The following is a 27,934-nucleotide window of genomic DNA, read 5'->3' as shown; positions in this document are numbered from 1 at the left end:
AGCGGTGACCGCTGAGGCGCTGGCGTGCTCTGCAGCAGCAGATCAGGCCTCTCAGCTCCGGACAAGAGTGTGCGGGCTTCCGGTGAGGTGGCGCGCTGGCATTGAGAGGCATCCGAGGTAAGGGGAGCGCATGGTCTCACTCAGCGTGCGTTTGGTTCAGATGCATCCGTTTGGCTATGGAAAAGCAGCTTTTTCTGACTTTGGCTTATTTTGTACAAAAATGTTTGGCAAAACGGCTTCTCCTAGTGTAAAGAAGATGTGAAATGTCCAAAATACCCTTATATTTTTTTTCCTTTTTTCTTTTTTCTCTTAATTTTTCTTTCTTTTTTTTCTTTTTCTTTCCTTCTCCCTTCTTTTCTTCTCCTTATCCGAACGGCCTCACTCCATCCATCTCTCTCTCTCTCTCGGGCGTTCGGATAAGGAGCTACCGGCACCCACTCCCTCCATCCATCTCTCTCTCTCTCTCGGGCGGAGCAGGGAGTCCAGCTGCCCCAACCGCGCCTGGCCCCATGGCCGCCGCCGCGTCGCGCCGTCGGCGGCAGCTACGGCCCCGCATCGATGTCGTCCACTGCTCATCCTCCCGGGACAAAGATGGAAAATGAGTTGTTGGGACGAGGAGAAGCCGGTATGAGCCGCTATTTTTGGCTTCTCCCCGATGGAGAAGTGTAGAGAGCGGGATTTCAGGGGCTTTCGCCGGCTTTCGCTCGTGAGCCGTTTTGGTTTTGTCCGTTTGGCACGGCTTCATCAAAAGCCACTCGAGAAGCTGCTCGTGAAGCCGTGCCAAAGGGGCCCTAAGTATACAACGAATTGGATTTAAGTCGTTTCTGCGAGGGTTCCAACATGCTATATTGCTGCTATTCCTCTTCGGAAGAGCATTGCTATTCATCAAGTTAAATGACTCCTCCGTTTCTAATGACAAGACGTTTTGGCTTTTTCCAAAGGCGTTAGAGTTATTATGTCTTTAGACGTAGGAGCCTGTGTATATATCTAGAAATGAATAACAAAAAATATGAATCTAGAAAAACCAAACACTCTTGTAATCTGAAATAGAGTGGCGGACGGGTACGCCGGGTGGTCGTGGCCCAGCAGCAGGCGTAGTATACGTATACTCCTGGAGTATGTACAAAAAAAAAATGCTAGCTGATCGGACGCCGCTCTAGGCTCCAGCTGACCAGCTCCACGCCCGCTCGGTAATGGCAACGCGCGGCGACGTCTCTCGGTCTCCCCTCGGCTCGAGAATCGAGTTTCTCCATCAAGATAGCGGTCCCGCAGTCCACAGTGGCAGAGGCGCACAGCCGATCCAGGCAATTGTAGCCTGCAGGCAGCAGCAGCACGGGCACGGAGGCTCCACCGCGCCGCTCTCCGGCTCTGCGCGATCGGCGATCGGCGATCGGCGATCAGCAGCGGCGTCCGGCCGTCCCGGAGTAGCCGACGTCCGACGACGACGACTACGAGAGGTCGGGCAGCTTGCCTACTTCCCTTGTCGGCCAGCCGCCTGCCCATCGCTGAATCATTTCTTTCTTTCTTTCTTTCTTTCTTTTTGCGTACATAATTACTTCACATAATTATTTGTGTATTGGGAGATTAGTCAGATCGGTGGATCAATTATCACTAGATTACGGATCAATTATCACTAGATTACGGATTCATACGCAGTTCGCCGAACCATATATGCTTTAAAGATATATAATCGAAACATTCATGTTATTCAATAAGCGACGGATAAATAAGTCAGACAAGTCTCTTTTATGGCTCTATTCTAAACTATTTGTATTTCATCCAAACTATTTATATTGTAATTTGTTGTCAGTTCTAGCTTAACCTTTGAATTTAAGGTTTATCTTGTTATTTAATGCACGCGGTTTTACTGAATTGATAATAGTTTTATCGAATTGCATGTAGAAATTTTTGTATGACATACCCTGAGGTAAAACCCTAGGTCCGCCACTGGTTAATTGTTATCATCACATCCTTCCTCATCAATTCAACCAAACAAAAAGAAAACTAAATCATCTCATCGTTAAAAACAAGCAGCTACAATGAACGATCCCGTCTGACATTGTTAGTCCTCTCAGACCAAACGCACGCTGAAATTTGAAATGGAGAATGGACACCGTACCTGAATACGGCTCGATATTGAAATGGAAGTAGTGGTGGCACGAAAAATACTACAGTACACTACTGCAATATTTCCTATTTACTCTCTCAGACGAGCACTACGGGCCCTGTTTAGTTGCACCCCAAAATACCAAATTTTTTAAGATTCTCCGTCACATCGAATCTTTGGACGCGTGCATGAAGCATTAAATATAAATAAAAAATAAAACTAATTACACAGTTTAGACGAAATCCACGAGACGAATCTTTTAAGCCTAATTAGACTATGATTGGACACTAATTGTCAAATAACAACGAAAACGCTACAGTAGCGTTTTGCCAAAAATTTTGGCATCAAACTGCCCCCGAGTCTCAGGCCGCAACAATCTGAACATCTGATACACACACGGCGAAAAAACTGCAAAAGCTGCCGAAAACATAACTGTTCTGCTTGCCATCAGGATTCAAACCAAAACCACTGCAGTACGAGTAGAAGTGCACTTGAATAACCCTACCAACTCCAGGCCTAGCGCTGTTCATCTCACGCCCTGCACTACACTGCACTGCCAGTCCCAGGCTCCCAGCCTTTTCAGTTTTCCACCTGGCGATTTGACAGCACCCCCGTCGCAATGCATGCACATTCAGCTTTCTCCTCTTTTTTCATACACACAAAAAAGATAAGAGTAGGGGTATTATGTACTCACTCCCATGTCCCTGCATATCACCACACTCACTCCCATGTCCCACACGGGCATGGCAACAATGAGTTCTGTCAGGTCAGCCATTTCCGTGCATGAATGGGCATATGCAACACACCAAACAACAGCATTGAGAAGAAAAATGCTTTGTTTAGCCATGTGTGATTAGGAAAATGAACGCTTGTCTGATAATAGGACAGGATTAGGAAGCCAGCAAGCAAAGCTTACAAGAATCTGCTGTCAACCTCCTTGTCTCATCTGTGATCTGTCTACTACCACTCCTCTCTATCTTCTTCTCCATTATAAGCTCCCCACCCTCCACGCATCCACAGCCCCCCTCCCCTCCTCCTCGGTTTGCTCATTCTTCAGAGAGTCCAGACTCCAACGTCGTCCAGAGTCCAGCAGACACCTCTCTCTCTCTCTCTCTCTCTCTCTCTCTCTCTCTGCGCCTACTACACAACTCTCTGTCTCTCTACTACGACAACTGCAAGCAATGGCGTGCCTGTCGCCGTCGCCGTCCGGCCGGCGCCTGTCGGAGCTGCTGGAGGAGAAGCAGGAGCCCTTCGTCCTGGACCTGCACCTGCTCGAGAAGGGCTGCTCCTCCTCGCGCCTCCTGGACGGCTACGACACCGCGCTCTGCTGGCCCGCCGTCGCCGACGGCAACGACGCCGCCGCCGCCGTGCTCCGGCGCCTCACCAGCAAGAAGAGCAAGGCGACCGCCCGGGCCACTGCCGGCGGTGGCAAGAAGCAGCAGCAGCAGCAGCAGCCTGCCGGCGGGCTCCTCCAGCTCCTGCTCTCCAAGATCCTCCGCGGCAGCAGCAGAGCGGCGGCGGCCCAGCGGAAGCCCGCCAAACTGCAGTTTTCCGACTCCTTCAAGCTGGCGGCCACGGCCACCAACCCGGCCGCCGTGCCGCCGGCACCGTGCTCCGACGACCGGCGGCACATGGAGCTGGACGCCGTCAAGACCGCCGCCGCCGCTGACGACGCTGTCAAGGCACAGGACACTACCGTGGAGCGCTACGACTCCGACTCCGACGACGAGAAGCAGCAGCTGAGCCCCGTCTCCGTCCTGGACCACCCGTTCGAGAGCTCCTCAGTCCACGGCAAGCTGCTGCTGTCCCCGTCATCCAAGGGCGCTGCCGCGACCATGGACGTCTTCCGGGACCTCCTGGACGCGGCGTACAGCCCCGCGCTGCTCGCGCAGCTTCTCGCCAAGTCCGAGGACCTCCAACTCAGGGACGGCGCCGACGAGGACGACTGCTACTACCGCACGAGCCCCAAGCACAGCAGCAACGACGAGTCCGCTGCCGCCTACTGGGACGCGCACAGGGAGGAGCTGGCACGGGTGTCCGAGCTGGTCGCGTCCGAGCTCCCGACCTCCAAGCTAGTCGCCGCCGACGTAGAGCCCGAGCGCCGCGACGTCGGCGCTGAGGTCGAGGCCGCCGTGTTCGAGGCGCTGATAAGGGAGCTCGTCGTGGATCACCGGAGCTGCGGCTGCTGATCGCCGTCCATGGCGGCGCACGTCTGCCTGTCCTCGCGGCCAAGAGAAAACAGAGGAAGCGGTGCTCTGCTTTGCTCTGTTTCGGTTCGGCACATGCATGATGTGACGGAAAACATTTTGTTTTCTTCCTCTTTTATTTTTATTTTTTTGGAGTTTCGATGGGTACCTGCTGGTAGGTGGGCCCTATGGCTCCGCGTTTCCTTGGCATTCTGTCAGTGCCAGGTGGAGGCTGTAGACTAATCAAGTAACTAGCCATAATAATATGTTAATTTTAATATTATAACTTGGAGGTTGGCAACTTGGCATTCAATAGTACTTACATTTGAGTGGTATGTGGATATCATATGGGTTTGGGATATGGAGTGAAATTGAATAAGTGGGTACATTCCATTCCATTCCTAAACAGGCAAATAATATGACTAATTGTTAGAAAAAAATTGTAAAACTTTACTTTGCACTAGTCAAAATACCTCTTATATATTTCATATGCAAGGAATTGGATTTGAAATGACTATAACACGTTTATTAGGGAACCAATCGAAGGAAAAAATAAATTAATTCAAACGGTATCTTACCAATATCCAAAACACCCCACCCGGCCAACTTTAACATTGTTGTGGTGTACGCTCTCCTCGTAGTCTTCCTTGCTCTAAATAATAACACGAGCTTTCAAATAGAGTTTTCCATATGAGATATATTATTGTTTGGTTTGTAAATTAAAACTATATTTATTTTATCCCATGGTTTCGTAAGACTACAGCATCGATCTGTGCCACTATAACCAACATTCATTCACGCAAATGAATAGTAGTCAAAAATAAACACGCTGCGGAGATGCCAATTTTTTTTCTCTCTTTTGGTCGAAATGTCAAAAAACACGCTGCAGAGACATCATCATAGCATGATTCAGCATGTTCGAACCAGGTCTGGTCTGACGATGACGACAGCTAGCTAGCACAAGGAAACAGACGCAACGCATGTACGTGATCGAGCAAGTCAAGGGCTTTTCAGCGGTTGTAATGTAGAAGTTGTTGTTAACTAATCCTAACATTGTTGCAGAGTCTAATCTAATCTAATTAATTAAAAGAGCCGCATTTGTCAAGAATCCAGGGATTGCAAGCCCGGCCGTTTCGTCACCAACCAGGCAAAGGCGCCGGCAACGGGACAGGACACGTCACTCACTGTACGTTTCAGCTGCGAACCACCGTTCCATTCCACCAACAGGCAGCAGCGAATAGGTGATGCGGTTCCAAAAGCCTGTGATTTGCGGGGCCGGACGGACAGTGACGGCAGAGCTGACCCGCCGCCCGCCGTCCGGCCAGAGCGAGACTGCAAGAGGGATCGGAGGAAGAACGGCGACGGGCATGTGCATGCGCGGCGGGCACCGGAGGTCCGGCGCGTGCACGTCCCCGTCCGCCGTCCGTCGTCCGGTCGCCTTCCGCCGGCCGTACACGTACCTAGCGCAGCGACGTGTGTGGTGGCGTTAAGCGTGTGTATGGGTGTGTACATGTATTCGTACGTATACGTGGAGGACGGAGCGCAGATGTAGGTGTCTGGTGTACGGCCGGCCGACCCCGTCGTTATTCGGAACGAACGGCGGTGGTCCATATATACCGGCATACGTACTCTAGCATACGGCTTTTCAAATATACGTGGTATAGTAATGGATAGGGGCGACGTACGTACGTACGTATACCAGGGATCACGCCTGCTAAAAAAAATGCATCGTCTGCGTCAACCAACCGTAGATTGCATTGTTCGGGCAGCGCAGTTACGTACAACCGGAGTTACCGACACCGACCCGACCCGCTCCCCGGGCGCGCCCAGCCGCGTCGTCATCAATACCCGGTCGCCTCGCCGATCGAATTTAACACCGGCGGGCGAGCGGGCGAGGGAGCCCGCGGGCCGGCCGCTACGGGCGCATATGCAGGTTGCCTCTGCATCCGCATGCAGTTCCAGTGTGCTGATCCCTGCTGATGCCCTCATCACGCACATGCTTTTTTTCACACCAAGTTGAGGCCAAAAACAATTTGGCCCACTTACGATATTAAATCCTACGTAAGTCGTAAGTAGTAGTACTACAACGTGTTTGTGTAAAAAAAATGTAGTACAACCTGTTAATGACGGAGCATCTCTCTAAGGTTCCGTTCACTTCGCTGAAAAAACAAGTCGAAACATTATTGCGGCTGATTTGTTGTGACAGAAAAATACTATTCCAACTAAAAAATAAACTGAAAAATACGGATCATGGCCTAACATTCTAACTCTAGTATAAGCACGCACAGTCAGTCACCGGAGTTTCAGTAATCGCAGCTAGCACGTGCTTCACACGCGCCGAATTGAGAACAGACACGCACGTCAAACTGAAGGCCCAGCCAAATCGGTCTCAGGGAGTATCCTATATTCCTACCATCCTATCCTATCCTACCCTCCCCGAAGCTGCGACTCGCAAGCAAGCAGCCGGCCCTACGGCCGGCCGGGAGCGGAAGAAGCTTATGATCCGCCGCGGTACGGCGAGGTGTCCCCGGCGGCGAGCCGTGCCAACAAATAATGACTGGCCCCGATTCGCGCGCGACGTCGACGCCGGCCCGACTAAACATAGCTGCCGGCGCGACGCACGCGTGCATGCGTGGGGAGAGAGAGAGTTCCTGGTTTCCTCATGCAATGTAACCGGTAACCATCTCTCTGTTGTTATTCAAAATGTACATAGGGCATGTTTGAACCGTAGGAATTTCATAGATAAAACATAGGAATAGAAATTTTTTCTCACAATCTAAACAAGCCCATATTGTCCGTCCTTCGTACTCACTGCTGGAAAGCTGAAATTTCCTGAAAATACCGTCAGGAAAATATGAATCAATTTCCCTGACGGTGAACCGTCAGAGAATAACCATTAGGGCTAACTCAACAAGAAAATAGGAAAATGTTTGACGGTTCCCCGTTAGGGAAATTAATTCTGATTTTCCTATCGGTTCTAAACCGTCAGGCCAATTGTAAACAGTCGGGGATAAACGTTATGTTCTGTCAACCCGCCACGGACAGGAAAATCGTAAATACCAACAGGATAATTGTTTAACCTGACAGTAAGAAACCGACAGAATAAAAAGGTATTTATCCTGTCGGTTGAGTATCTGTCAAAAAATTGCACTTTCCCTGTCGGTATCCATCTTTCCCTGTCGACTTACAATAGTCAAGAAAATATTTTCCCTGTCAGTGTTAAACCGCCAGGATAATTACCCACCGGAAAATAATATACATATAATGAATGCAATAGCATTTTTTATACAATTCAAAAAACAATATATTTAATATCATTTGCACAGAATCCAATACACAATGATTTTCATATATAACATGAAATCCAATACATACAAAGATATCTTGCATCAACATACCGAAATACATAATACATCCAAACATTTGAAACCCATCTACCCAAAACAACTATTTGGCATCAAGATAACAAGCTCTTGCACAACCATAAGTACTAGCTAAACATTTACTACCAGCAGAGTACTGAACGAAGCAACGGTGGCAACCTCGCCATTGTCGCTGCAACCCCACATCTCCCTGGTATTGATGCTCCAGCTTGTCTGTCAGTTACCACACTAATGTTTTGTAGAGGGTCTGCAGAATAATAATAGCAATCAACAAGTTTACCAATAAGCTAAGCAAAATCACAAAAAAAGCACAATGACATTCAGACAATGCACAATGACATTCAGTTTCCAAAAAATAATAATGCAACACTCTCAGGTTCTGTGCACTACAAACTCCTGCATAAAATTTGTGAACTGCAGCATTCAACAAGTTATTTTAATAATTATACATAAGAATTGCAAATAACAATACAATTTCTGTTTATGTGGTCTGATGGAGTGACGTGCATCATCATTTTTGAAACAATATACATACTGTGTATTGGGTGCAGAAGCATGACTACTAGACTACGTCCTAGCTTTGCAGGTGAAAAAAATCCTAGAGAAGCTAGATGGCTATTACAGAAGCAAAACTGAACTACGACCTGGCTTTGCAAGTTGTCATAAAACATTGTTTTGCAATTCAGTTAACCAAATCAACTTGGATTATAATTCCTACACTACTACATGAATCATTTTTAGTGACGCCACTCTTTTCTATCAGAGGCGGTTCAACTAGCACGCCACCTCTAACCGTGTCGGTGAGCACTGTAGCTCCGTGACTGCCTCTGAAGATACATCTTCAGGGGGCGGTTCTATTAAGAAAACTGCCTCTGATAGACGTCTATTTTCAGGGGCGGTTACATTAAGAGAACTGCCCCTGAAAATGGATCTTCAAAGGCGGTCCTCTTTACAAAACCGTCTCTAAAAGTGATCTATTTTCAAAGACGGTTCGTTAAGAGAAACACCCCTACAAATGCATTAACAGAGGTTGTTCTCTTTAGTCAACCGCCCCTAAAAATGCCTCCCCTAATTACCCCTTCTTCCTCCTTGGAACAATATGCATGCTGGACACCATTAACTCACTTAGTGGGCGAGAAATAGCAAAAATAGAGGGAGGGAGGTTTTGCCCTTTGAACCTTCAAAGGAGTTGGGTTTGAGAGGTGAGATAGTGGCATACCTAAACTCTTTCAAACTTTTCATGTTCATTTCTTTCACTTAGAGATCTAGAGAGAGACATGCATGATGTTAGATTTTTTTCCTAGCAATTTAGACTGATTTTGCCCAACTTACTTTGGCTCACATGAACTCTAGTTAATTTCTATATTTACTTTATCATTTTTTAAGCTTTAGGACTAGAATAATGTAATATTTGTATAGAAAATAGACATAAATTGCTTCAACATTTATATGCGAATAATACCTTCATGCAAATATACCTTTTATTTTTGAAGGTCACATATGGACAGGTCATGGATGTACACGAAAAGAAGACATGAAGCTTCCTACATACAAGATGTGAATGGTTTTATTGAAGCAGCTAAAAGGCACGCTTTGATTAAGCAAACAAAGTATATATATTGTCCCTATGTTGACTTTTGAAACCGTATAGTATGCCGAGATGCAAATACGATAAGATCACACTTGGTAAGAAGGGGTTTCATGGAGAACTACGAGATTTGGGATCATCATGGTGAGAGACGTACAGAAGCAGGCAACATGGAAGGTACAAATCCACCAGAAGTAAGGAAAGATGACGATGCCCATCGTGTCATGATGCATGATGGTCCAGGAGATGACGCTGCAGGCGGTGGTGGTGGAGAAGGCTATGGTGGGGAGGATGATGGTGAAGACAATGAAGAAGATGATGAAGAAGACTTCCTAGATGACATGTAGTGCCACGTAGAACAAGAATTACTATTGAAAGGGCTAGATAACTTGGAGACAGTGTGGAAGGCAAGGGAAGAACGTTTATACCCAGAGGAAAAGGGTTGTGAGAAAAGGTGGTCGTTGCTACGTTTTGTGCTAGACATACTAATCTTGAAGGCTAAGTATGGCTGGTCCGATAGGAGCTTCAACGACCTATTGACTCTGTTGGCTGTTGTGCTTCCTAAGCCAAACTTTGTGCCTACCAACACGTATCTAGCAAAGAAGCTTATTAGTCCACTGATGATGGGTGCAGAACGAATACATGCATGTCCAAACCATTGTATCCTTTATCGTGGGGTGTTCAAAGACCTAACAAAGTGTCCAAACTATGGTGCTAGTCAATACAAGGTAAACGAAGACTGTAGTGAGGGTACTAACACTAGGAAAAAGAGAAAGAAGGGCAGAAAGAAAAATGACACTTCTTAGAACGTGGAAGAGGAAATCAGGACCTTAGTAGTAGATGATACTAACTAAAGAAGAATTCCTACATTGGTTATGTGGTATCTATCACTGATTGATCGCTTGAGGTGTTTGTTCTCAAACCCAAGGGACTCAGAGCTCATGCGATGGTGGGCTTCGAATGAATGCAAGAAAGACGATGGAGTGCTACGTCACCCATCCGATGCACAACAGTGGAACGACTTCGATGCCAAGTACCAAGAATTTCATGAAGATTCGAGAAACGTCATGTTCGCTTTGAGCACTGATGGAATGAATCCTTTTGGTGACAAGACCAGCACACACAGCACATGCCTAGTAATCCTGTTGATCTACAACCTTCCTCCATGGTTGTGTCATAAGAGGAAGTATTTATTGCTGACCATTATAATTTCAGGGCCCAAAGCACTAGGTATCAACATAGATGTTTTCTCGAGTCATTGATGGAAGAAATGGAGACACTATAGAAGCATGGAGTGAAAATGTGGAATGAGCTTGTGAAGAGTACCTTCACATGCAAAGCCATCATTTTTGTTACCATCACTGACTACCTAGGACAGTTTTCCCTTTTAGGATAGATCAAAGGATTCATGGGATGCTCGGAATGCTTGATTGATACTGCAGCTCAGTTCCTAGAGGCATCCCAAAAGGTAGTATACAAGCATCACTAATGCTTCTTAGTGGAAGGACATAGGTACCGAAGCAAGAGGATGATGAAATACTTTATTGGTGAGATAGGGCATGCGCTAGAGAGGTGGGATAGGCATTACGTGTATAACATGGTAAAGAACATCAAAGTCGCCTATGCCAAGAAGAAAAAGGATGGAAAGATCAATAAGAGAGATACACCTCCAATTGACTGTGTGCCGTTCAAGAAGATGTCAATCTTCTTCAAGTACCTTCCTTACTGGCCGGACTTGGCCGTGCGCCATTCCATTGACGGCATGCACATAAAAAAGAATGTGTTTGAGAGCATCATTGGGATATTGATGGACACTAAGGCGAAGACAAAGGATGGACTAAAGTCACGGGAGGACCTAGTATGTTTGGAGTGGAAGACCTAGGGAAAGGAAGACACTACCTTCCTGCAGCCAGCTACAACCTAACAAATGATGAGAAAAAAGCAATCTGCCTAAGCCTAAGGGGCTTAAAAGTGCCAACAGGTTTCTCCTCCAACATCAAGAGACTAGTCTCGATGAAAGACCTAACGTTAACCGGTTTCAATGCTCATGATTGCCATATGATGTTGACATATTTCCTTCCTATTGCTATTAGGGCTATAAAGCCCATATACGTGAGGATGGTCATCACCCGGATGTGCTACTTCTTCAACCAAATTGTGCGGAAGGAGATCCATGAGGACCAATTAGGTGACTTAAAGCATTTCATGATGGAGACTATGTGCCAAATTGAGCAGTGCTTCCCACCATCATTTTTTGATATAATGCCGCACCTCATGATGCACACGGTTGACTAGGTTAGGTGGCTCGGGCCTATGTACTTGAATGAGATGTGGCTGTACAAGATATTCATGTCTATTCTAAACCGTTATGTACACAATCGTGCTCACCCTGAGGGATCCATGATAGAGAGATATTGTGCTGAAGAAGTCATCGAGGCTTGTCAAGATTACTTGCAGGAAGAGGATAAACGTGCACTTGGTTTGCCTGTAACTCGTCGTAAAGGTAGGTTGGCAGGGAAAGGCAGCAAGGGTAGGAAAACATTCATCGACAAGGAATACACTCAAGTGAAAGAAGCACACTCCTGTGTGTTGCAATACCTATCGGTGATGGAGCCATTTATCGAGAAACACATTGCACTCATAAGAGTAGAAAATCTAGGGCGCTCAGAGCAATGGATCGTTCATGAGTAGAAGCGTCTATTTGGCAAGTGGCTTGGGGAACAAGACTTACCAGAAGGGAAAACCTTACGGAGGTTGGCTTAGGGGCCATCATCCTAGGTCACATCTTGGTAGGCATATGATGTAATTGGATACACTTTCTACACCAAAGCAAAGGACTAGAAGTCAGTGACTCAAAACAGTAGGGTTCGTATTGAAAATGTTGATGCATTTGGGGAAGTTCACACACACTATGGTTTCATAGAGGACATATGGGATTTGGACTATGGACCAGATACAAAGATCATCATGTTTCGGTGCTAATGGGTCAAACAGCGTGGTGGCATTGAGGTCAAGAAATTTGGACTCACACGTGTCAACCTCGACAATGTAGGTTACAAGGATCACACGTGGGTGCCTGTTACTCGTGTGGCACAGGTCCTATGTTATGCTGATCCTGAGAATCCAAAGAGACATGTTGTTATATCTGTGAAACAGAGGATCCTAGGAGTATACGTCATAGAGGATTTGGAGGAGCACAATCAGTACCGCAAAATGCAACTATTCACAGACCTACCAAACAAGATCAAGCTTATAGAAGCACAGGTGGAAAAATCAAATGTCATTCCATACCTGCGCACTGATACAGAAGGCAGAGTTGTAACAACTTAATTATTCATTTATGTCTAGAACATTTGTAATAATATTAAGACCACACGCCACATTGATGAACTGATAATTTTATATCCATATTTTATTACGGTAGGGGCGGCCACGTGAAGGGTAAAGAAAATAGGAGCCGCAGCACGATCCGGCCACCACTTAAACACAAATGCTGAACACAGATGTTAGGTACTTAAATTTTAAAAATGGAGCTGAAGGACAGTCCGGCCAGAGCAGAAACACAAAGGCTGAACAATACTTTTTGGCTGGACGAAGTGGTTAGCTACTTAAATTTTAAAAATGGAGCAGTAGGACAGTCCGACCAGAGCAGAAATAGGACAATACTATTTGGCCAGACAATCATTTTTAGTAGCGGTTGTTACAGGAAACCGCCTCTGAAAATGTTTGGCCCGCCTGTTCGCACGTGATCATTTTCAGGGCCGGTTTCCTTTAAATAATCGCCTCTGTTGTTATTTTTAGGGGCGGTTATCTTTACATAACCACCTCTAATGTATTCTGAAAGTTACCCACACGTTATACATGCTCGGTAACTTCTCTTCTTTACTCTCTACGTGCACACGGTTACTCTTTCCGACAAGAGGGACACTTTGCCTGTCATCTCGTGGAGACCGAAAGTGATGCTTTGCTGGCGACTAAGGATGCAGTGCTGGCGACGTGGACTCCTCTTTCTCTTTCCCTGATCTGGTAAGTGACTGCTCTTTCCTGATCTAGATTATTACTATCAAGTTAAGACATGAATGGTATTATTTTTCACTGATTTCATGTATTCATCTTGGATAAAATCATGCACGTGCATAGGGTATGATAGTGTAACTATCACATGACAAATCGTGCACGTGCACAGTCTAGGACAAAATAAATAATATTTTTTAAAAATGTTTTGTATTAAGGGATGGACAGAGTAGGACAAGAATATATTATATTTTAAAAAAAATAATAGAGGAGGTTATTATTTTTGTGTTAACGTAAATTTAGGAGAAGAGATAGCCAGACAACTGCCTCCCCTGGATCTCGGCTTCATATATGACAATGGATTCGAACCAATCTTGTCATATGCAGAGCACTCATATCCAAGCATAGTAAGGAACATGGTTTGAGTAAAATAATATGTTTTAAAGACACCTATGCATATATCTTTTCCCTGATATATATGATTCTTAAATTTATTATAGAAAATTTAACCGCTCCAATGGCTCGAACAGACACTCTCAAAGTTTGGTGTTGACGAGATCAATGTTGAGAGATTCCCCACTATACAGGGTAGCTGGCAATGTCGAATTACCTTTTTAATCGAAGGTAGGTGGGGTGACCAAGGTGAGCTTGTACATATCGGTGAGACGGGCCCACGCCAACCCTACTAGGTTATGGCGAAAAATATGTTGTGCTCAACTGTTTAAGGGCGCTTGGGAATGTTGGGTACAATATTCCTTCATTCTCCTCCATGATGATAAGAGCTTTGGATGAGGGTGTCAGACATGATGTGGCAGGTCTTTGTGCAACGGTTGCTCAACACAACCAATTTGATGTGGTAAGCTTGAAGTGAATCTCATAGCTCATAACTATATTTATTGGTATGTCTATATTCATGGTTCTCATATTTATTTTGAACACTTACAGGTTGAGTATGACTTAACCTTTGTAGCTTGTAGCTTTGAAACCATTCTAAACCAGGCAATGCCTCAATTGGGTCCTTATGAGTGGGAGTTTGCTGGGCCAGTAGCCACTACACATGGATTCCAGGAACGTGTGCATGTGACAATTTTATCAGCATCTCGACGAACTTTGCTAACAGTCGTTGGTAGACCTTGTGCTCAATCTTGTGAAGCAAGGGAGAGTGCACTGGTGAATACGCTGCTCTACATCACTGATGGTCTAGCCTATGAAATTAATGACGTGGACTACAACCTCTACGTGATGCGACATGGTCCAAATATGTAATTTACTTATGTTTGCACGAACTTTGTTGTATACTTGAACAATTGCTCTGTAGTGACTTCAATAATTGTTTGTACTAATAAATTATTATGGATTGTACTGAATTCTCTAGTTAATACTGCCTTATGAAAGCTTAAAACCAAAAACAAAAAACAAATCATATCAAACTTACTATCCTAGCGCAGCAACTAAAGACTAAAAGAAGAAAAAAAGCTACTCTATCGAACATACTGTCGTAGCGCAGCTGTTAAGCTTCTACTCTATCTCCACGAAGCCCCGGTTTTGAACCAACTCAGGCCAAATTTTTTATTTTTAATTTTTTAACTAATACTGCAGCAATAAAGACTAAAAGGAGAAAAAGAAGCTATTCTATTGAACTTTCTATTCTATCGGAGCGGATAAGCCTCTACTCTCTCTCCCTGTAGCCCCGGGTTCGAACCCACATGGGCCAACCTTTTTGTTTTTAATTTTATTATTTAGTACTATAGCAAGCAAAGACTAAAAGCAAAAAAAAAGCTATTCTAACGAACTCACTATCCTAGCGCAACGGTTAAGCCTCTACTCTCTCTCCCCGTAGCCCCGTGTTTGAACCCACACGGGCCAAACTATTTGTTTTAAATTTCATTATTTAGTACTACAGCAAGCAAAGACTAAAAGCAAAAAAGAAAGCTATTATAACGAACTCACTATCATAGCGCAGTGGTAAAGCCTCTACTTTGTCAACTAGCCGCCCCGGGTTTGAACCCCACGCGGGCCAATTTTTTTAATTTGTTAACTAATACTAGTCGAGGGACGGTCTGGCAAGACAAAAACAACACTGTCCGGACAATAATTTTCAGCAGCGGTTTTACAAAGGTCTGGCAAGTGTCATTTTGGAATGGCCAGACAATCCTACGGGCTCCCCATCGCCATCGACATCGCCGCCACCATTGCGCTCGCCATTGCCACCCCAGTTACGCTCGTGATCCCGGTTCCTCACGGCCGCACCGCTCCGCACCGCCGTCACCGTGACCCACGGTGGCTCTACACGTCCGCCCCTGGTCAGCGCCACCGTCTCCGTGTCGTGCCACCGACACCCCAACCACGCCGGCGCCATCGTCGCTCACACCACCGTCTTCATGTCATGCGCATTCACCCAAACGTCGCACACATTCTTCTTCCAAAGGCGAGCCACCAAAACGTCTAAAGAAAGGTGATGCCTTCGCTCTCGCTGATCATGCGTGCTACGTGTTCGATGAAATGCTTGTATGATTTTTATGTTGTTTAACCTAGTCTCATGGCTTTCCCTCACCTAACTCATGCAGATGCCTCGAAAGGGGAAGGAGAAGGCTTGAAAGCTCTAGTTTGGTTTTGGTGATTTGATGAAACCCTAAGTGCTAACCTAGTTTATCAAGTGATCATGAGATAGGTAGCACACTCCAAGTCATGAAGAAAATGAAGATCATAGCTTGATGAAGATGTTGCCATGGTAATGATCAAGTGCTTCGACTTGGAAAGAAGAAAGAGAAAAACAAAAAGCTCAAGGCAAAGGTATAAACCATAGGAGCTATTTTATTTTGGTGATCAAGACACTTAGAGAGTGTGATCACATTTAGGTTTGATAGCCGTACTATTAAGAGGGGTGAATCTCATATCAGAATGCGGTTATCAAAGTGCCACTAGATGCTCTAACTCATTGCATATGCATTTAGGATCTAGTGGAATGCTAACACCCTCGGAAATGTTTGTGAAAATATGCTAACACATGTGCACAAGGTGATACACTTGGTGGTTGGCAAATTTGATCAAGGGTGGTGAAGTTTGGGAGCAAGGGTAAGAAACTCCACCGGCGCCCTAGAAAGAAAAGACGGAAGTCATTGGGAGTGACCGGATGCTGGCCACGGTTGGACCGGCGCGTCCGGTCAGATGTATCAGCGAAGACGCTGGCATCGGTCAAACGACCAGACGCTGGGTCGCTCTGCGATCGGACGTTGGTAGGGTGTATCCGGTCAGTGCTGACGTACGCTGACGTGTGGTGCACAGAGGAGACGTTGAATGACCGAACGCTGGGTGAGTCCAATCGGGCATGACCAGACGCGTCCAGTCGTGAAAATTCATGTTTGGAACCTTACTGGAAACGACCGGACGCTGAGGTCCAGCGTCCGGTCACTTTCTAACTGACGCATCCGGTCAACTGATGACCGTTGAAATCTGATAAATAGTATTTGAAGCAGGGGACACATGGCGTGAATCACGTGACCGGACGCTGTGGGCCAGCGTCCGGTCGATCGGATCGGAGCGTCCGGTCACCCCGCGCTGTACCCAGTGAAGGGGTACAACGACTCTATTTCGTGGGGGCTTCTATTTAAGCCCCATGGCCGGTTCAAGATCACTCTCTTGGCCATTTACATTGACATAGCAACCTTGTGAGCTTAGCCAAAGCGCTCCCACTCATCTCCATCATTGATTCATCATCTTTGTGAGATTGGGAGAGAATCCAAGTGCATTGCTTGAGTGTTTGCATCTAGAGGCACTTGGTGATCATGTTTCGCTGCGGGATTCGCTTGTTACTCTTGGTGGTTGCCACCACCTAGAAGGGTTGGAGCAGCGAGGATCATTGAGCGGAGGGTGGTGATTGTCTCCGGCTCCGATCGTGGTGATTGTGAGGGGTTCTTGACCTTTCCCCGGCGGAGAGCCAAAAGGTACTCTAGTGGATTGCTCGTGGCTTGTGTGATCCTCATCTTGTGTTGGTTGTGTGGCACCCTATTGAGGGTTTGGCGTGTGATGCCAATTAGCGCGTGAACCTCCAAGTGAGTGAATCGCCACAACGAGGAGTAGCTTGCCGGCTAGCAAGTGAACCTCGGTAAAAAATCATTGTGTTCATCATTTGATTCTGAGGTGATTGGTCTTCATTGTTATTCATCCTTGTGATTGATTGGTTCCTCCATCTACACGGTGGTATAACCTTCTTGATCACTCTCTTTACATTGCCGCAAACTAGTTGTCAAGCTCTTTAGTGTAGCTAGTTGTGAGAGCTTGCTGGCTTGGTTGGTGTGGCTCTTTAGTTAGCCTTTGAGAGCACACTAACATAGGGTAGTGTCATAGCTATTGTGTGAATAGATACTATCTAAACTAGAATTGTGGTAGGTGGCTTGCATTTTGAGTAGGCTAGCGCAACACTTGCTTCGCCTCATAATTGTCTAACCATTTTGTTAAGTATTGTTGTAGAAATTTTTATTAGGCTATTCAGCCCCTCTAGCCATTAGGACCTTTCAAGTGGTATCAGAGCCGAGGTCACCGTGATTTGAGGCTTAACAACCTTCGGTGTAAAAATGGCTCAAATCAACAACATCAAGAAGCGACCCCAATTTGATGGTACAAATTATCCTTATTGGAAGTCAAAGATGACCACACACATCAAGTCAATCAATAGAAAGTGTGGAAGGTGGTTGAAACCAAAATTGAGATTGGTGATCCGGAGAATCCCACCGCCGCTGAAGAAGTGCTTCTCCAAAACAATGACATTGTTCTAAGTGCTATTCATGATGCAATTGATGAAAGAACATTTGAGCAAATCAAAAATATTGAGATGGCTCATGAGGCTTGGAAGAAATTGGAAGAATCATTTGAGGGCACTCAAGCCGTGAAGGGTGCAAAGGCATACATCCTCAAAGAGAAGTTTGCAAGCTTCAAGATGAAGGAGGATGAGAGTGTGCCGGAGATGTTTCATAGGCTTCAAGTGCTTATCAATGATCTCAAAGCACATGGAGAAGAGGTGAAGGACAAGGACTTCTCCCACAAGTTCTTGAGATGCTTACCTTCAAGATTTGGCACATTGGTCACAATTCTAATGAGGAGTGGTTTGGACACCATGACACCAAACCAAGTGTTGGGACACATCATGACCGATGATACATATAGAGATGAAGATGAGAAGGAAGAAAAGGAGAAGAAAGATGATAAGAAGGATGAGAAGAAGAAGAGCGTGGCATTCAAGGCCACATCATCCAAGGGCAAAGCTAAGCAAGAAACATCAAGTGAAGATGATGATTCATGGGATGATGATGATGATGAGAAGATGGCTCTCTTTGTCAAGAGATTTGGCAAGTTCATGGTGAAGAAGGGCTACCGTGCTAGAAGGAAGAAGTCTTCATCCAAGAACAAAGAAGAGTCAAGAAGGTGCTTCAAGTGTGGAAGCAAAGATCATCTTGTTGCTCAATGCCCATACAATAGCGACAATGATGATGACAACAAGAAGAACAAGAAGAAGGACAAGAAGGAAAAGAAAGAGAAGAAGGACAAGATGGCCTTCAAGAAGAAGAATGGTGGTTCATATGTAGTCACTTGGGATAGCGATGCTTCGGCAAGTGATGATGATGATGATAGTGATGATGTCAAGACCACCAAGAAGAAGGTTCTTGCAAGCATTGCTATCAATGAGAAGCCTTCTCTCTTTGAATCTTCATCATGCTTCATGGCTAAGGCCACTAAGGTACAATCTTGTGATGATGAAAGTGATGAAGAACATGATGATGAAAATGAAAATGATAGTTATAGTGATAATGATGAACCTACTAATGATGAATTATTTGACATGCTAGAAGATGCTAAAGAACATTTTGACATTAAGAGAAGAGAATGCAAGAGCTTGAATAAGGAGGTAAAAGCCCTTAAGCAAGCCCTTGATGAGCTCAAAGCAACTCATGAGAGGCTAGAGGAAGCCCATGAGAAACTTGGCAAAGCTCACAAAAAGCTTGAAAAGGCTCATTCCTCTTTGCTTGATGAACAAAATAAGAAGAAGCATGTTGAAACTTGCAATGTAGGTTTAACTTGTGATATAATTGAGGAATCACTATCTATGCCTATCATTGTTGCTCCCACTAACCCTTCTTGTAGCACTTCCATTTCTACCTCATCTAGTAGTGATGGTCTCACTTGTGACACCTCACTAGTGGTTGAGAATGAGAACCTCAAGAAGGAGGTCAACAAGCTCACTCACACCTTAGCTAAAGCTTATGGTGGTGAGGACCACTTGCTTATGTGCTTGGGTAGCCAACGAGCTTCTCTCTACAAAGAGGGATTGGGCTACACCCCCAAGAAAGGCAAGGTGGCCTTTGCTCCTCACAAGACTAGTTTTGTGAAGAACAATGGTCAGTTTTGCACTAGTTGCAAGCAAGTTGATCATGTAGAGCAAAAATTCATGAACAAGAAATCACAAGCTAATGTATCCTTCATAAAGCTTGATTCATGCTATATGCTTACTAAGGGTACAAATGGTGTGAAGGCTAAGTTCATTGGTAAACCATGGATGGGCTCAAAGAAGAAAGCCATTTGGGTACCAAAGAGCTTAGTGACTAACCTTCAAGGACCCAAGCAAGTTTGGGTACCTAAAAGGAATTCATCTTCTTTTGTAGGTAAATTACAAAGCCGGAGGAAGACATTGGGTTCTTGATAGTGGGTGCACTCAACACATGACCAAAGATGCAAGAATGTTCAACTCAATCAACACCAATGACAATGATGGTTATGATAGTATCACATTTGGTGATAATGGCAAAGGCAAGGTCAAAGGGCTTGGTAAGATTGCAATATCCAATGACATGAGCATATCCAATGTGTTGGTAGTAGAGAGCTTGAATTTCAACTTGCTATCCGTGGCTCAATTGTGTGATCTTGGATTCAAATGCATATTTGGGGTAGATGATGTAGAGATCATAAGTGTAGATGGCTCTAACTTGATCTTCAAAGGCTTTAGATATGAGAATCTATACTTGGTTGATTTCAATGCTAGTGAAGCTAGATTATCTACATGCTTGTTCACTAAGTCTAGCATGGGTTGGTTATGGCATAGAAGGCTTGGTCATGTTGGAATGAAACAATTGAATAGATTGGTTAAGCATGACTTAGTTAAAGGCTTGAGAGATGTTGTGTTTGAAAAGAATAAGCTTTGTAGCTCTTGTCAAGCCGGCAAACAAGTTGGAAACACCCATCCTAAGAAAAGCATGATGAGCACTAGTAAAGTATTTGAGCTATTGTACATGGATTTGTTTGGGCCAACATAATACACTAGTATTGGCGGAAACAAATATGGATTTGTGATAGTGGATGACTACACTAGATACACATGGGTATTCTTTCTAGTGGACAAAAGTGATGTATTTGCAACATTCAAATCATTTGTCAAAGGCATTCACAATGAGTTTGAAACAACCATCAAGAGAGTTAGAAGTGACAATGGTAGTGAGTTCAAGAACACTAAAATTGATGAGTTGTGTGATGAATTTGGAATTAGACATCAATTCTCGGCCAAGTATACTCCACAATCAAATGGCCTTGTTGAGAGGAAGAATAGAACACTCATTGATATGGCAAGGTCTATGCTTAGTGAGTACAATGTGAGTCAATCATTTTGGGCCGAAGCTATCAACACGACTTGCTATTGTAGCAACCGCCTCTATTGTCACCCATTGAAAGAAAAGACACCATATGAGCTCTTGAATGGTAGAAGGCCCAACATTGCATATTTTTGGGTCTTTGGTTGCAAATGCTATATCTTGAAGAAAGGCACTAGATTGGGCAAGTTTGACAAGAAATGTGATGAAGGATTTCTACTTGGTTACTCCACTACAAGCAAAGCATATAGAGTTTGGAATTTGGATAGTGGTACTCTTGAGGAAGTTCATGATGTTGAATTTGATGAAACCAAGGGTTCACAAGTAGAGAATGAGAACTTGAAGGATGTTAGAGGCATTCAACTTTCAAATGCCATAAAGAACATGGATATTGGTGAATTGAGGCCTAGGCAAGTGAATGATGATGAAGATGATCAAGTGCAAGTGCTCTCTAACTCAAATGTGCAAGATGATACAAATTAAGTTAGTGCAAGTGGATCTCATGACAATGAACAAGATCAAGTGGCTAGTACATCATCTCAACCCAATGATCAAGCAAGTGCAAGCAATCAAGTTCCAATCCTCCAACCAACCAATGTTGCAAGGGATCATCCATTGGACACTATCATTGGTGATATTTCAAGAGGTGTGCAAACTAGATCAAGATTGGTTTCATTTTGTGAGCATTTCTCATTTGTGTCATCCATTGAACCAAAGAAGATAGATGAAGCATTGAAGGATGTTGATTGGGTAAATGCTATGCATGAAGAATTGAATAACTTCACAAGAAATCAAGTATGGGAGTTGGTAGAAAAACCAAAGGGACACAATGTGATTGGAACCAAATGGGTCTTTAGAAACAAGCAAGATCAAGATGGGATAGTAGTAGGGAACAAAGCAAGATTAGTAGCACAAGGCTATACACAAGTTGAAGGTCTTGACTTTGGAGAAACATATGCCCCAATTGCTAGATTGGAAGCAATAAGAATCTTGCTAGCCTATGCTTGTGCCTACAACATCAAGCTCTATCAAATGGATGTTAAGAGTGCATTTATCAATGGCTACATCAATGAAGAAGTATATGTTGAGCAACCTCCTAGTTTTGAAGATGACAAGAAGCCCAACCATGTGTACAAGTTAAAGAAAGCATTGTATGGCTTGAGGCAAGCACCTAGAGCATGGTATGAGAGATTGAGGAATTTCCTACTCTCTAAAGGGTTCACAATGGGCAAGGTTGACACCACTCTTTTCATCAAGAAGATTGGAAAAGATCTATCTGTATTGCAAATATATGTTGATGACATCATATTTGGATCAACCAATCAAGACTTTTGTGATGAATTTGGAAAGATGATGGCTAATGAGTTTGAGATGTCCATGATTGGAGAATTGAGTTACTTCCTTGGTCTTCAAATCAAGCAATTAAAGAATGGTACATTTGTGAGTCAAGGCAAGTATATCAAGGACATGATCAAGAAGTTTGGCATGAGTGATAGCAAAGCCAATAGTACACCAATGGGAACAAATGGCAACTTGGATAGTGATGCAAGTGGCAATATGGTGGATCAAAAATTATATCGGTCTATGATTGGAAGTCTACTCTATGCGACCGCATCAAGGCCGGATGTCATGTTTAGTGTATGCATGTGTGCAAGATTTCAAGCCTCACCAAGAGAAAGTTATTTGAAGGCTACAAAGAGAATATTGAGGTACTTGAAGCATACACAAAATGTTTGTTTGTGGTATCCCAAAGGAGCAAAGTTTGAGCTAGTTGGTTACTCCGACTCGGACTATGTGGGATGCAAGGTTGAAAGGAAGAGCACCTCGGGCACATGTCAATTGTTGGGAAGATCACTTGTTTCATGGTCATCAAAGAAGCAAAATAGTGTTGCATTATCAACCGCCGAAGCCGAATACATATCCGCCGGTAGTTGTTGTGCACAAGTACTTTGGATGAAGGCCACTTTGAGTGACTTTGGAATCAAGTTCAAGAAAGTGCCATTGCTATGTGACAATGAGAGTGCAATCAAGTTGACCAACAATCCGGTTCAACATGCAAGAACAAAGCACATTGATGTCCGCCACCATTTCATAAGAGATCACGAACAAAAAGGGGACATTTGCATTGAGTGTGTAGGCACCGAAGATCAACTTGCCGACATATTCACCAAGCCATTGGATGAGAAAAGGTTTTGCAAGCTAAGGAATGAGTTGAACATATTGGATTTCTCAAATATGTGTTGATGCACCCCCACTCATATGACATGCCTCTCCTTCGAGCAATCCAAGGTAAAAGTTGATTGGCATGACATACATCTGTTGACACCGTTTTTTTGCACATGTCAAAATGATCAGAGTGGGCTAATCGGCAGGAGGAAAGTTACTGTATACGCTGACAGTCGATGAAAATCAGCTTGTAAAGATGGTTGCCGATGAATGGTGGTGATCGATGGAAAGGTTGATTTAGACTCGGGCGTTGCCGATAAGGTTGGAGATGTTATTGTCGATGCCGATGAAGGAAGGCTTGAAAACTACTGCTGATGAAATAGGAAGTATGCCGATGGAAAGGAGGTCGGTGAGAATTCCATCGTAATTGAGGCGGACAGGGAAATAGATAGGAGTTGATTTCCTTTTCTATATTTGTTAGAGTATGATTCATGTAAGAGTCACGTGTTTCCTTAGATATGGACTTGGTGTCCTAGTCGTATTTGGTTATGTCTCTTTAGATCAGGGTATAAATATAGATTGAGGGGCAATGTAATAGACATCAATCAATATCAAAACCAATTTTTACTCCTATTTGCATCTACTTACTTTTCGGCGACTTCATCAATTTGCATATTTTTCCTTTTTACGAGTTCTCATTGATTCGGCGAGTTGCATAGCTTCAGTGCGACCTTCGATGATTCTCGAGTTCCGCATGAGTACCTCTTGGCCGTGACTTCCGGGCGTATCGCTGTTGTCAGGACCAAAGTGCTCGTATCTTCATCCTTGTCGATTAACAGGTCAAATCGACTGGCACGCTTTAGATATCGATTCGGGTATTAGCCCTTTGTGTTTGCAGATTCACTTTTGCATCAACACATCTTTTGGCACGCTCGGTGGGACAAATCAATCCGATCAATATGTTCAATCCCGAGATCAATTCAGGGAACATTATCGCGGTATCAGAAGAAGATCTTAAGGAAGACCAGAGGCAGGCTATGGAAAAGGCTATAGAAGAATACATGCAGCTTTGTCTGAGATCGTTTAGCCTGAACAAGAGTGGACAAGTCATCTAGAAGCAAGATTTGCCATTGCCTCGGCAGGTTACCTTTGACTCCAATCCTGGTAAACTTCAAGAGATGGTTAATTCTGCAGTAAATCATGCTTTGATTAATCTTTCCAATGTGCTGTCCAATACTGTTCATAATGCTGTGGTTCAAACTCTCAAAGAAGGACAAGCGTCACCGCATTACGTTGGGCCTGCCTATCACCAACCAGAGCCGGCATCTGTCAATACTCCATCGGCTCCCTCGGCCGTTGTGGGTACAGAAGTTATTTCTCCTCCAGTATCAGCAGGCTTACCTAATATTCAATCTACACCGATACGATCAGATCCGGTACTAACAGGAGGACGAGTTTAGCTTAATACAGATCTATCGGCATCAGCTATGTCAGGCCCTGTGTCTCAGAATAGCCAGATTCCTGCTAATTGGTGGGGATATGGTATGCCTCCGGAGTCATCTGCTTTCAATCCTGGGTTACCTCAAGTGTTTGATGCAGTAGGAAAAGCTCCTATACCATCGGCTATTTCGCCGATGGCTCAAGTGCCTCAATATGCCACAGCAACTACTGTGCAACCAACTCCAGGAGGTTTCCAGATGCCTTTGGTTCAAACACCCAATTCAAGTCCATCAGCAAGCTTACTGTCGATGCAGCAGAAAGCCCCTGCTATGAGTCAAACTGGGGTTCAGTTCATGCCTCAAGCTGGTTATAATTATCCAACAATGTCAGCAAATTACCAGCCATCGGTAAGTTTTGTACCGATGAGTTCTAATAATGGTTGGTCAGGACAGTTACCTGTTCAACATACAGTTCAGCAAAATCAGCAGGTTGCAGGGATTCAACAAGGTCATATGCAAGCTGGTTTCCAGAATCAAGCATCGACAGCTTAGCCGATGAATCCTTTCCAGCAGGTTAATGGACCACAAGTAACGGCAAATATGCCGATTGCTGGAGATCGTGGGCCACAAAGATATGTGGAGGGATATCAGCAGGCACCTCCTGTAGAAATTCACCCAGTTCATCAGCAGGAGGCTGATGCTTTTTGGGCCGATAAGATAGCAGAAATTATGAAGGATCAGTTTGGGATAAAACCCAAGGTCAATACTTATTCTTATCGGACTCCATACCCTCCTGCATATGATTTAATTCCTCTCCCAAATCGGTACAAGGTACCAGATTTCACTAAATTCTCTGGGCAAGATGATACATCAACAATGGAACACGTCAATCGCTTCATTATTCAATGTGGAGAGGCAGCTAGCAGAGATGAATTAAGAGTTTGATTATTTTCATCATCTTTGTCTGGATCGGTATTTACATGGTTCATTTCATTACCACCGAATTCTATTATTACTTGGGCTGATCTAGAAAAACAATTTCATAAGTATTTCTTTGCTGGAATCCATGAAAAGAAGCTTACCGATTTAGTAAAATTGAGACATCGTAATGATGAATCGGTAGAAAGCTTTGTGCAAAGGCTACGAGATGTAAAAAATAAGTGCTACAGCCTGGTGCTGGATGATCGGCAGCTTGCCGATCTGGCTTTCCAAGGGTTATTGCCACATCTTAAAGACAGATATGCTTCTCAGGAGTTTGAAAGCCTCAGTCATCTTGTGCAAAGGATCTCTGATCAAGATACTAGGGTTTTTGAACCTAAAAAGAATTGGAGTAAAAAAGTATCATTTGTTGAAGAAGTAGGAGATTCTGATTCTGATGAAGAACCAATTATCGGCTTAGCTGAGTGGGTCAAGAATAAAAAGCCGATATCTTGTCCCTTTGGTCAGAAAGAGCCAGAAAAGTTTACCTTTGATATCACCAAGGCCGACAAGATATTTGATCTTCTGCTTCAAGAGGGCCAAATTAAGCTGTCACCTAATCATGTGATCCCATCGGCAGAAGAGTTGAAGAAGATCTTGTACTGCAAATGGCACAATGCAACTTCACACAGTACAAATGAGTGCAAGGTGTTCAGGCAACAGTTACAATCGGCTATTGAATCTGGGAGAATTAAGTTTGGTACTTCCAAGGCCCAGAAGCCGATGAAAATTGATCAACATCCTTTTCCAGCAAATATGTTGGAGGCCAAAGGGAAGACCAAGGTATTGACGTCAGAGGCTGCTGAGAAAAATGCATCAGTGGATCCCCAACATCGGATAACTACCGATGATGCAAAAAGTAAGGGTTTGCTGGGAGAAAGTAGTAGTTCCAAAAACCCTCCTCGACCTGGCATTGTGATTACCCATCGAAGGCAGCAGGAGGGTTGGCGTCAGCGTAAGGACTGATATCGACAACAGCAAGAAGAGAGACGTCGGGAAGAGTGGTATCGGCATAAAGATCATTGGAGGTGCCCGTTTTTCATCCATTGCTGGGAAGAAGGTATTAAATTGCCAACTGTTGAAAATTGCCCTGAGTGCAATGGTTATTATGGGGTCAATCGGTCAGAAAGGAGGTTTCAACCTGGCAATCAGGGTTTATTTATCAATGAGCCGATCAGAGGCAGAGCATCAGTGCATGATTGGCTGGGGGCAAACTTAGTGTACATGAAAGGCTTGGTAAACGCGCTGGATATTTTCCAAGGAATCAAGAGGAGCTTGAGGAGATGGCAAACGCAAGAGTTCCCGATGAAGAAATATTCTACAGGGACCCTAATATACGCCATGTAGAATCAACTGGGACCTGTTATCAGCCGGTTTGGAAAACCAAGTTTCCTCGATGGTGCCCGGAGGGTCTGACAAAGACATAGAAAAGGAGGATGCAACGTGAGCATCAGGAGGATTTATACCGAGAGGAAAATTCCTCCAATGAGAGGTCCGGTCATCAGCAGTGGCAGGTAAAACACAAAAATAAGGGTCCATTGGCAGATGTTAATATGGTATTCATGTTGCCGATGGAGTTTTTGGCACTATCTGATAATGAGGAAGAAGTTGTTCTCTCTGATCAAGTAGCTCAGTTGACACTAGATCCAATGATGGCTGTTTTTGAGAAACCTACCGATGACGAGAGACAGCATCTTAAGGCTTTGTTTGTGAAAGGCAGAGTTGATGGGCAGCCTGTATCTAAGATACTTATCGACGGAGGGGCTGCGATTAATATTATGCCTTATGTGATGTATCGGAAACTTGGTAAGGGAGATCAAGACTTGACCAAAACCGATATGATACTGAAGGATTTTGAAGGCAATGTGTCACCGGCTAAAGGGGCAGTATGCGTTGAATTGACCATCGGCAGCAAAACCTTGCTGACGACGTTCTTTGTTATTAATGGCAAGGGTGCATATAATCTGCTTCTAGGGAGGGATTGGATTCATGCTAATTGTTGTGTTCCTTCTACAATGCATCAATGCCTCGTACAGTGGATTGGGGATAAGATTGAGTTTGTCCCTGGTGATTCTTCTTATATCATCGCATCGGCAGAATCAGATACTTATGAGTGAACTAAATGCATATCAGGAGAAGTTTGGAAAAAAAAGTTCCTTAGAGTTGCTGATTATGAAATTCCACCGATCCAAGCAGTCGGTTCTGAAGAAGAGTTTTAATGAATAGGTTTGCCGATGATGGAAAATTAGGTCAAGGGTTCACATCGGTAGATGATTTAGTAGAAGTAGATATTGGTGATGGCGATAGGCCAAGACCTACTTTTATTAGTGCTAAGTTAGATTCCAAGTGTAAGCAGCAAATAACTGATTTGTTAAAAGAGTATAAAGATTGTTTTGCTTGGGATTATACTGAGATGCCTGGATTAGACCGATCGATAGT

General features: G+C 44.3%; 1 protein-coding gene across 1 annotated transcript; it reads left to right on the top strand.

Moving 5' to 3' along the window:
* The first annotated feature begins 3,140 nt into the window (after nucleotides 1-3,140).
* Nucleotides 3,141-4,587, top strand: LOC136482452 (uncharacterized). The gene has a single exon (XM_066479666.1). The coding sequence runs from the start codon at nucleotides 3,289-3,291 to the stop codon at nucleotides 4,294-4,296; it is 1,008 nt and encodes a 335-aa protein (XP_066335763.1). The 5' UTR covers nucleotides 3,141-3,288; the 3' UTR covers nucleotides 4,297-4,587.
* The last annotated feature ends 23,347 nt before the right edge of the window (nucleotides 4,588-27,934 follow it).

Source organism: Miscanthus floridulus, chromosome 9 (assembly GCF_019320115.1).
Source record: "Miscanthus floridulus cultivar M001 chromosome 9, ASM1932011v1, whole genome shotgun sequence".
In the NCBI taxonomy this organism is placed as follows: Eukaryota; Viridiplantae; Streptophyta; class Magnoliopsida; order Poales; family Poaceae; genus Miscanthus; species Miscanthus floridulus.
The sequence above is the reverse complement of the archived record's forward strand: the minus strand, read 5'-3'. Positions and strand labels throughout refer to the sequence as shown.

Excerpts from the sequence above, each read along its gene's own strand:
- LOC136482452 (XM_066479666.1), top strand. The coding sequence starts at position 3,289 with ATGGCGTGCCTGTCGCCGTCGCCGTCCGGCCGGCGCCTGTCGGAGCTG.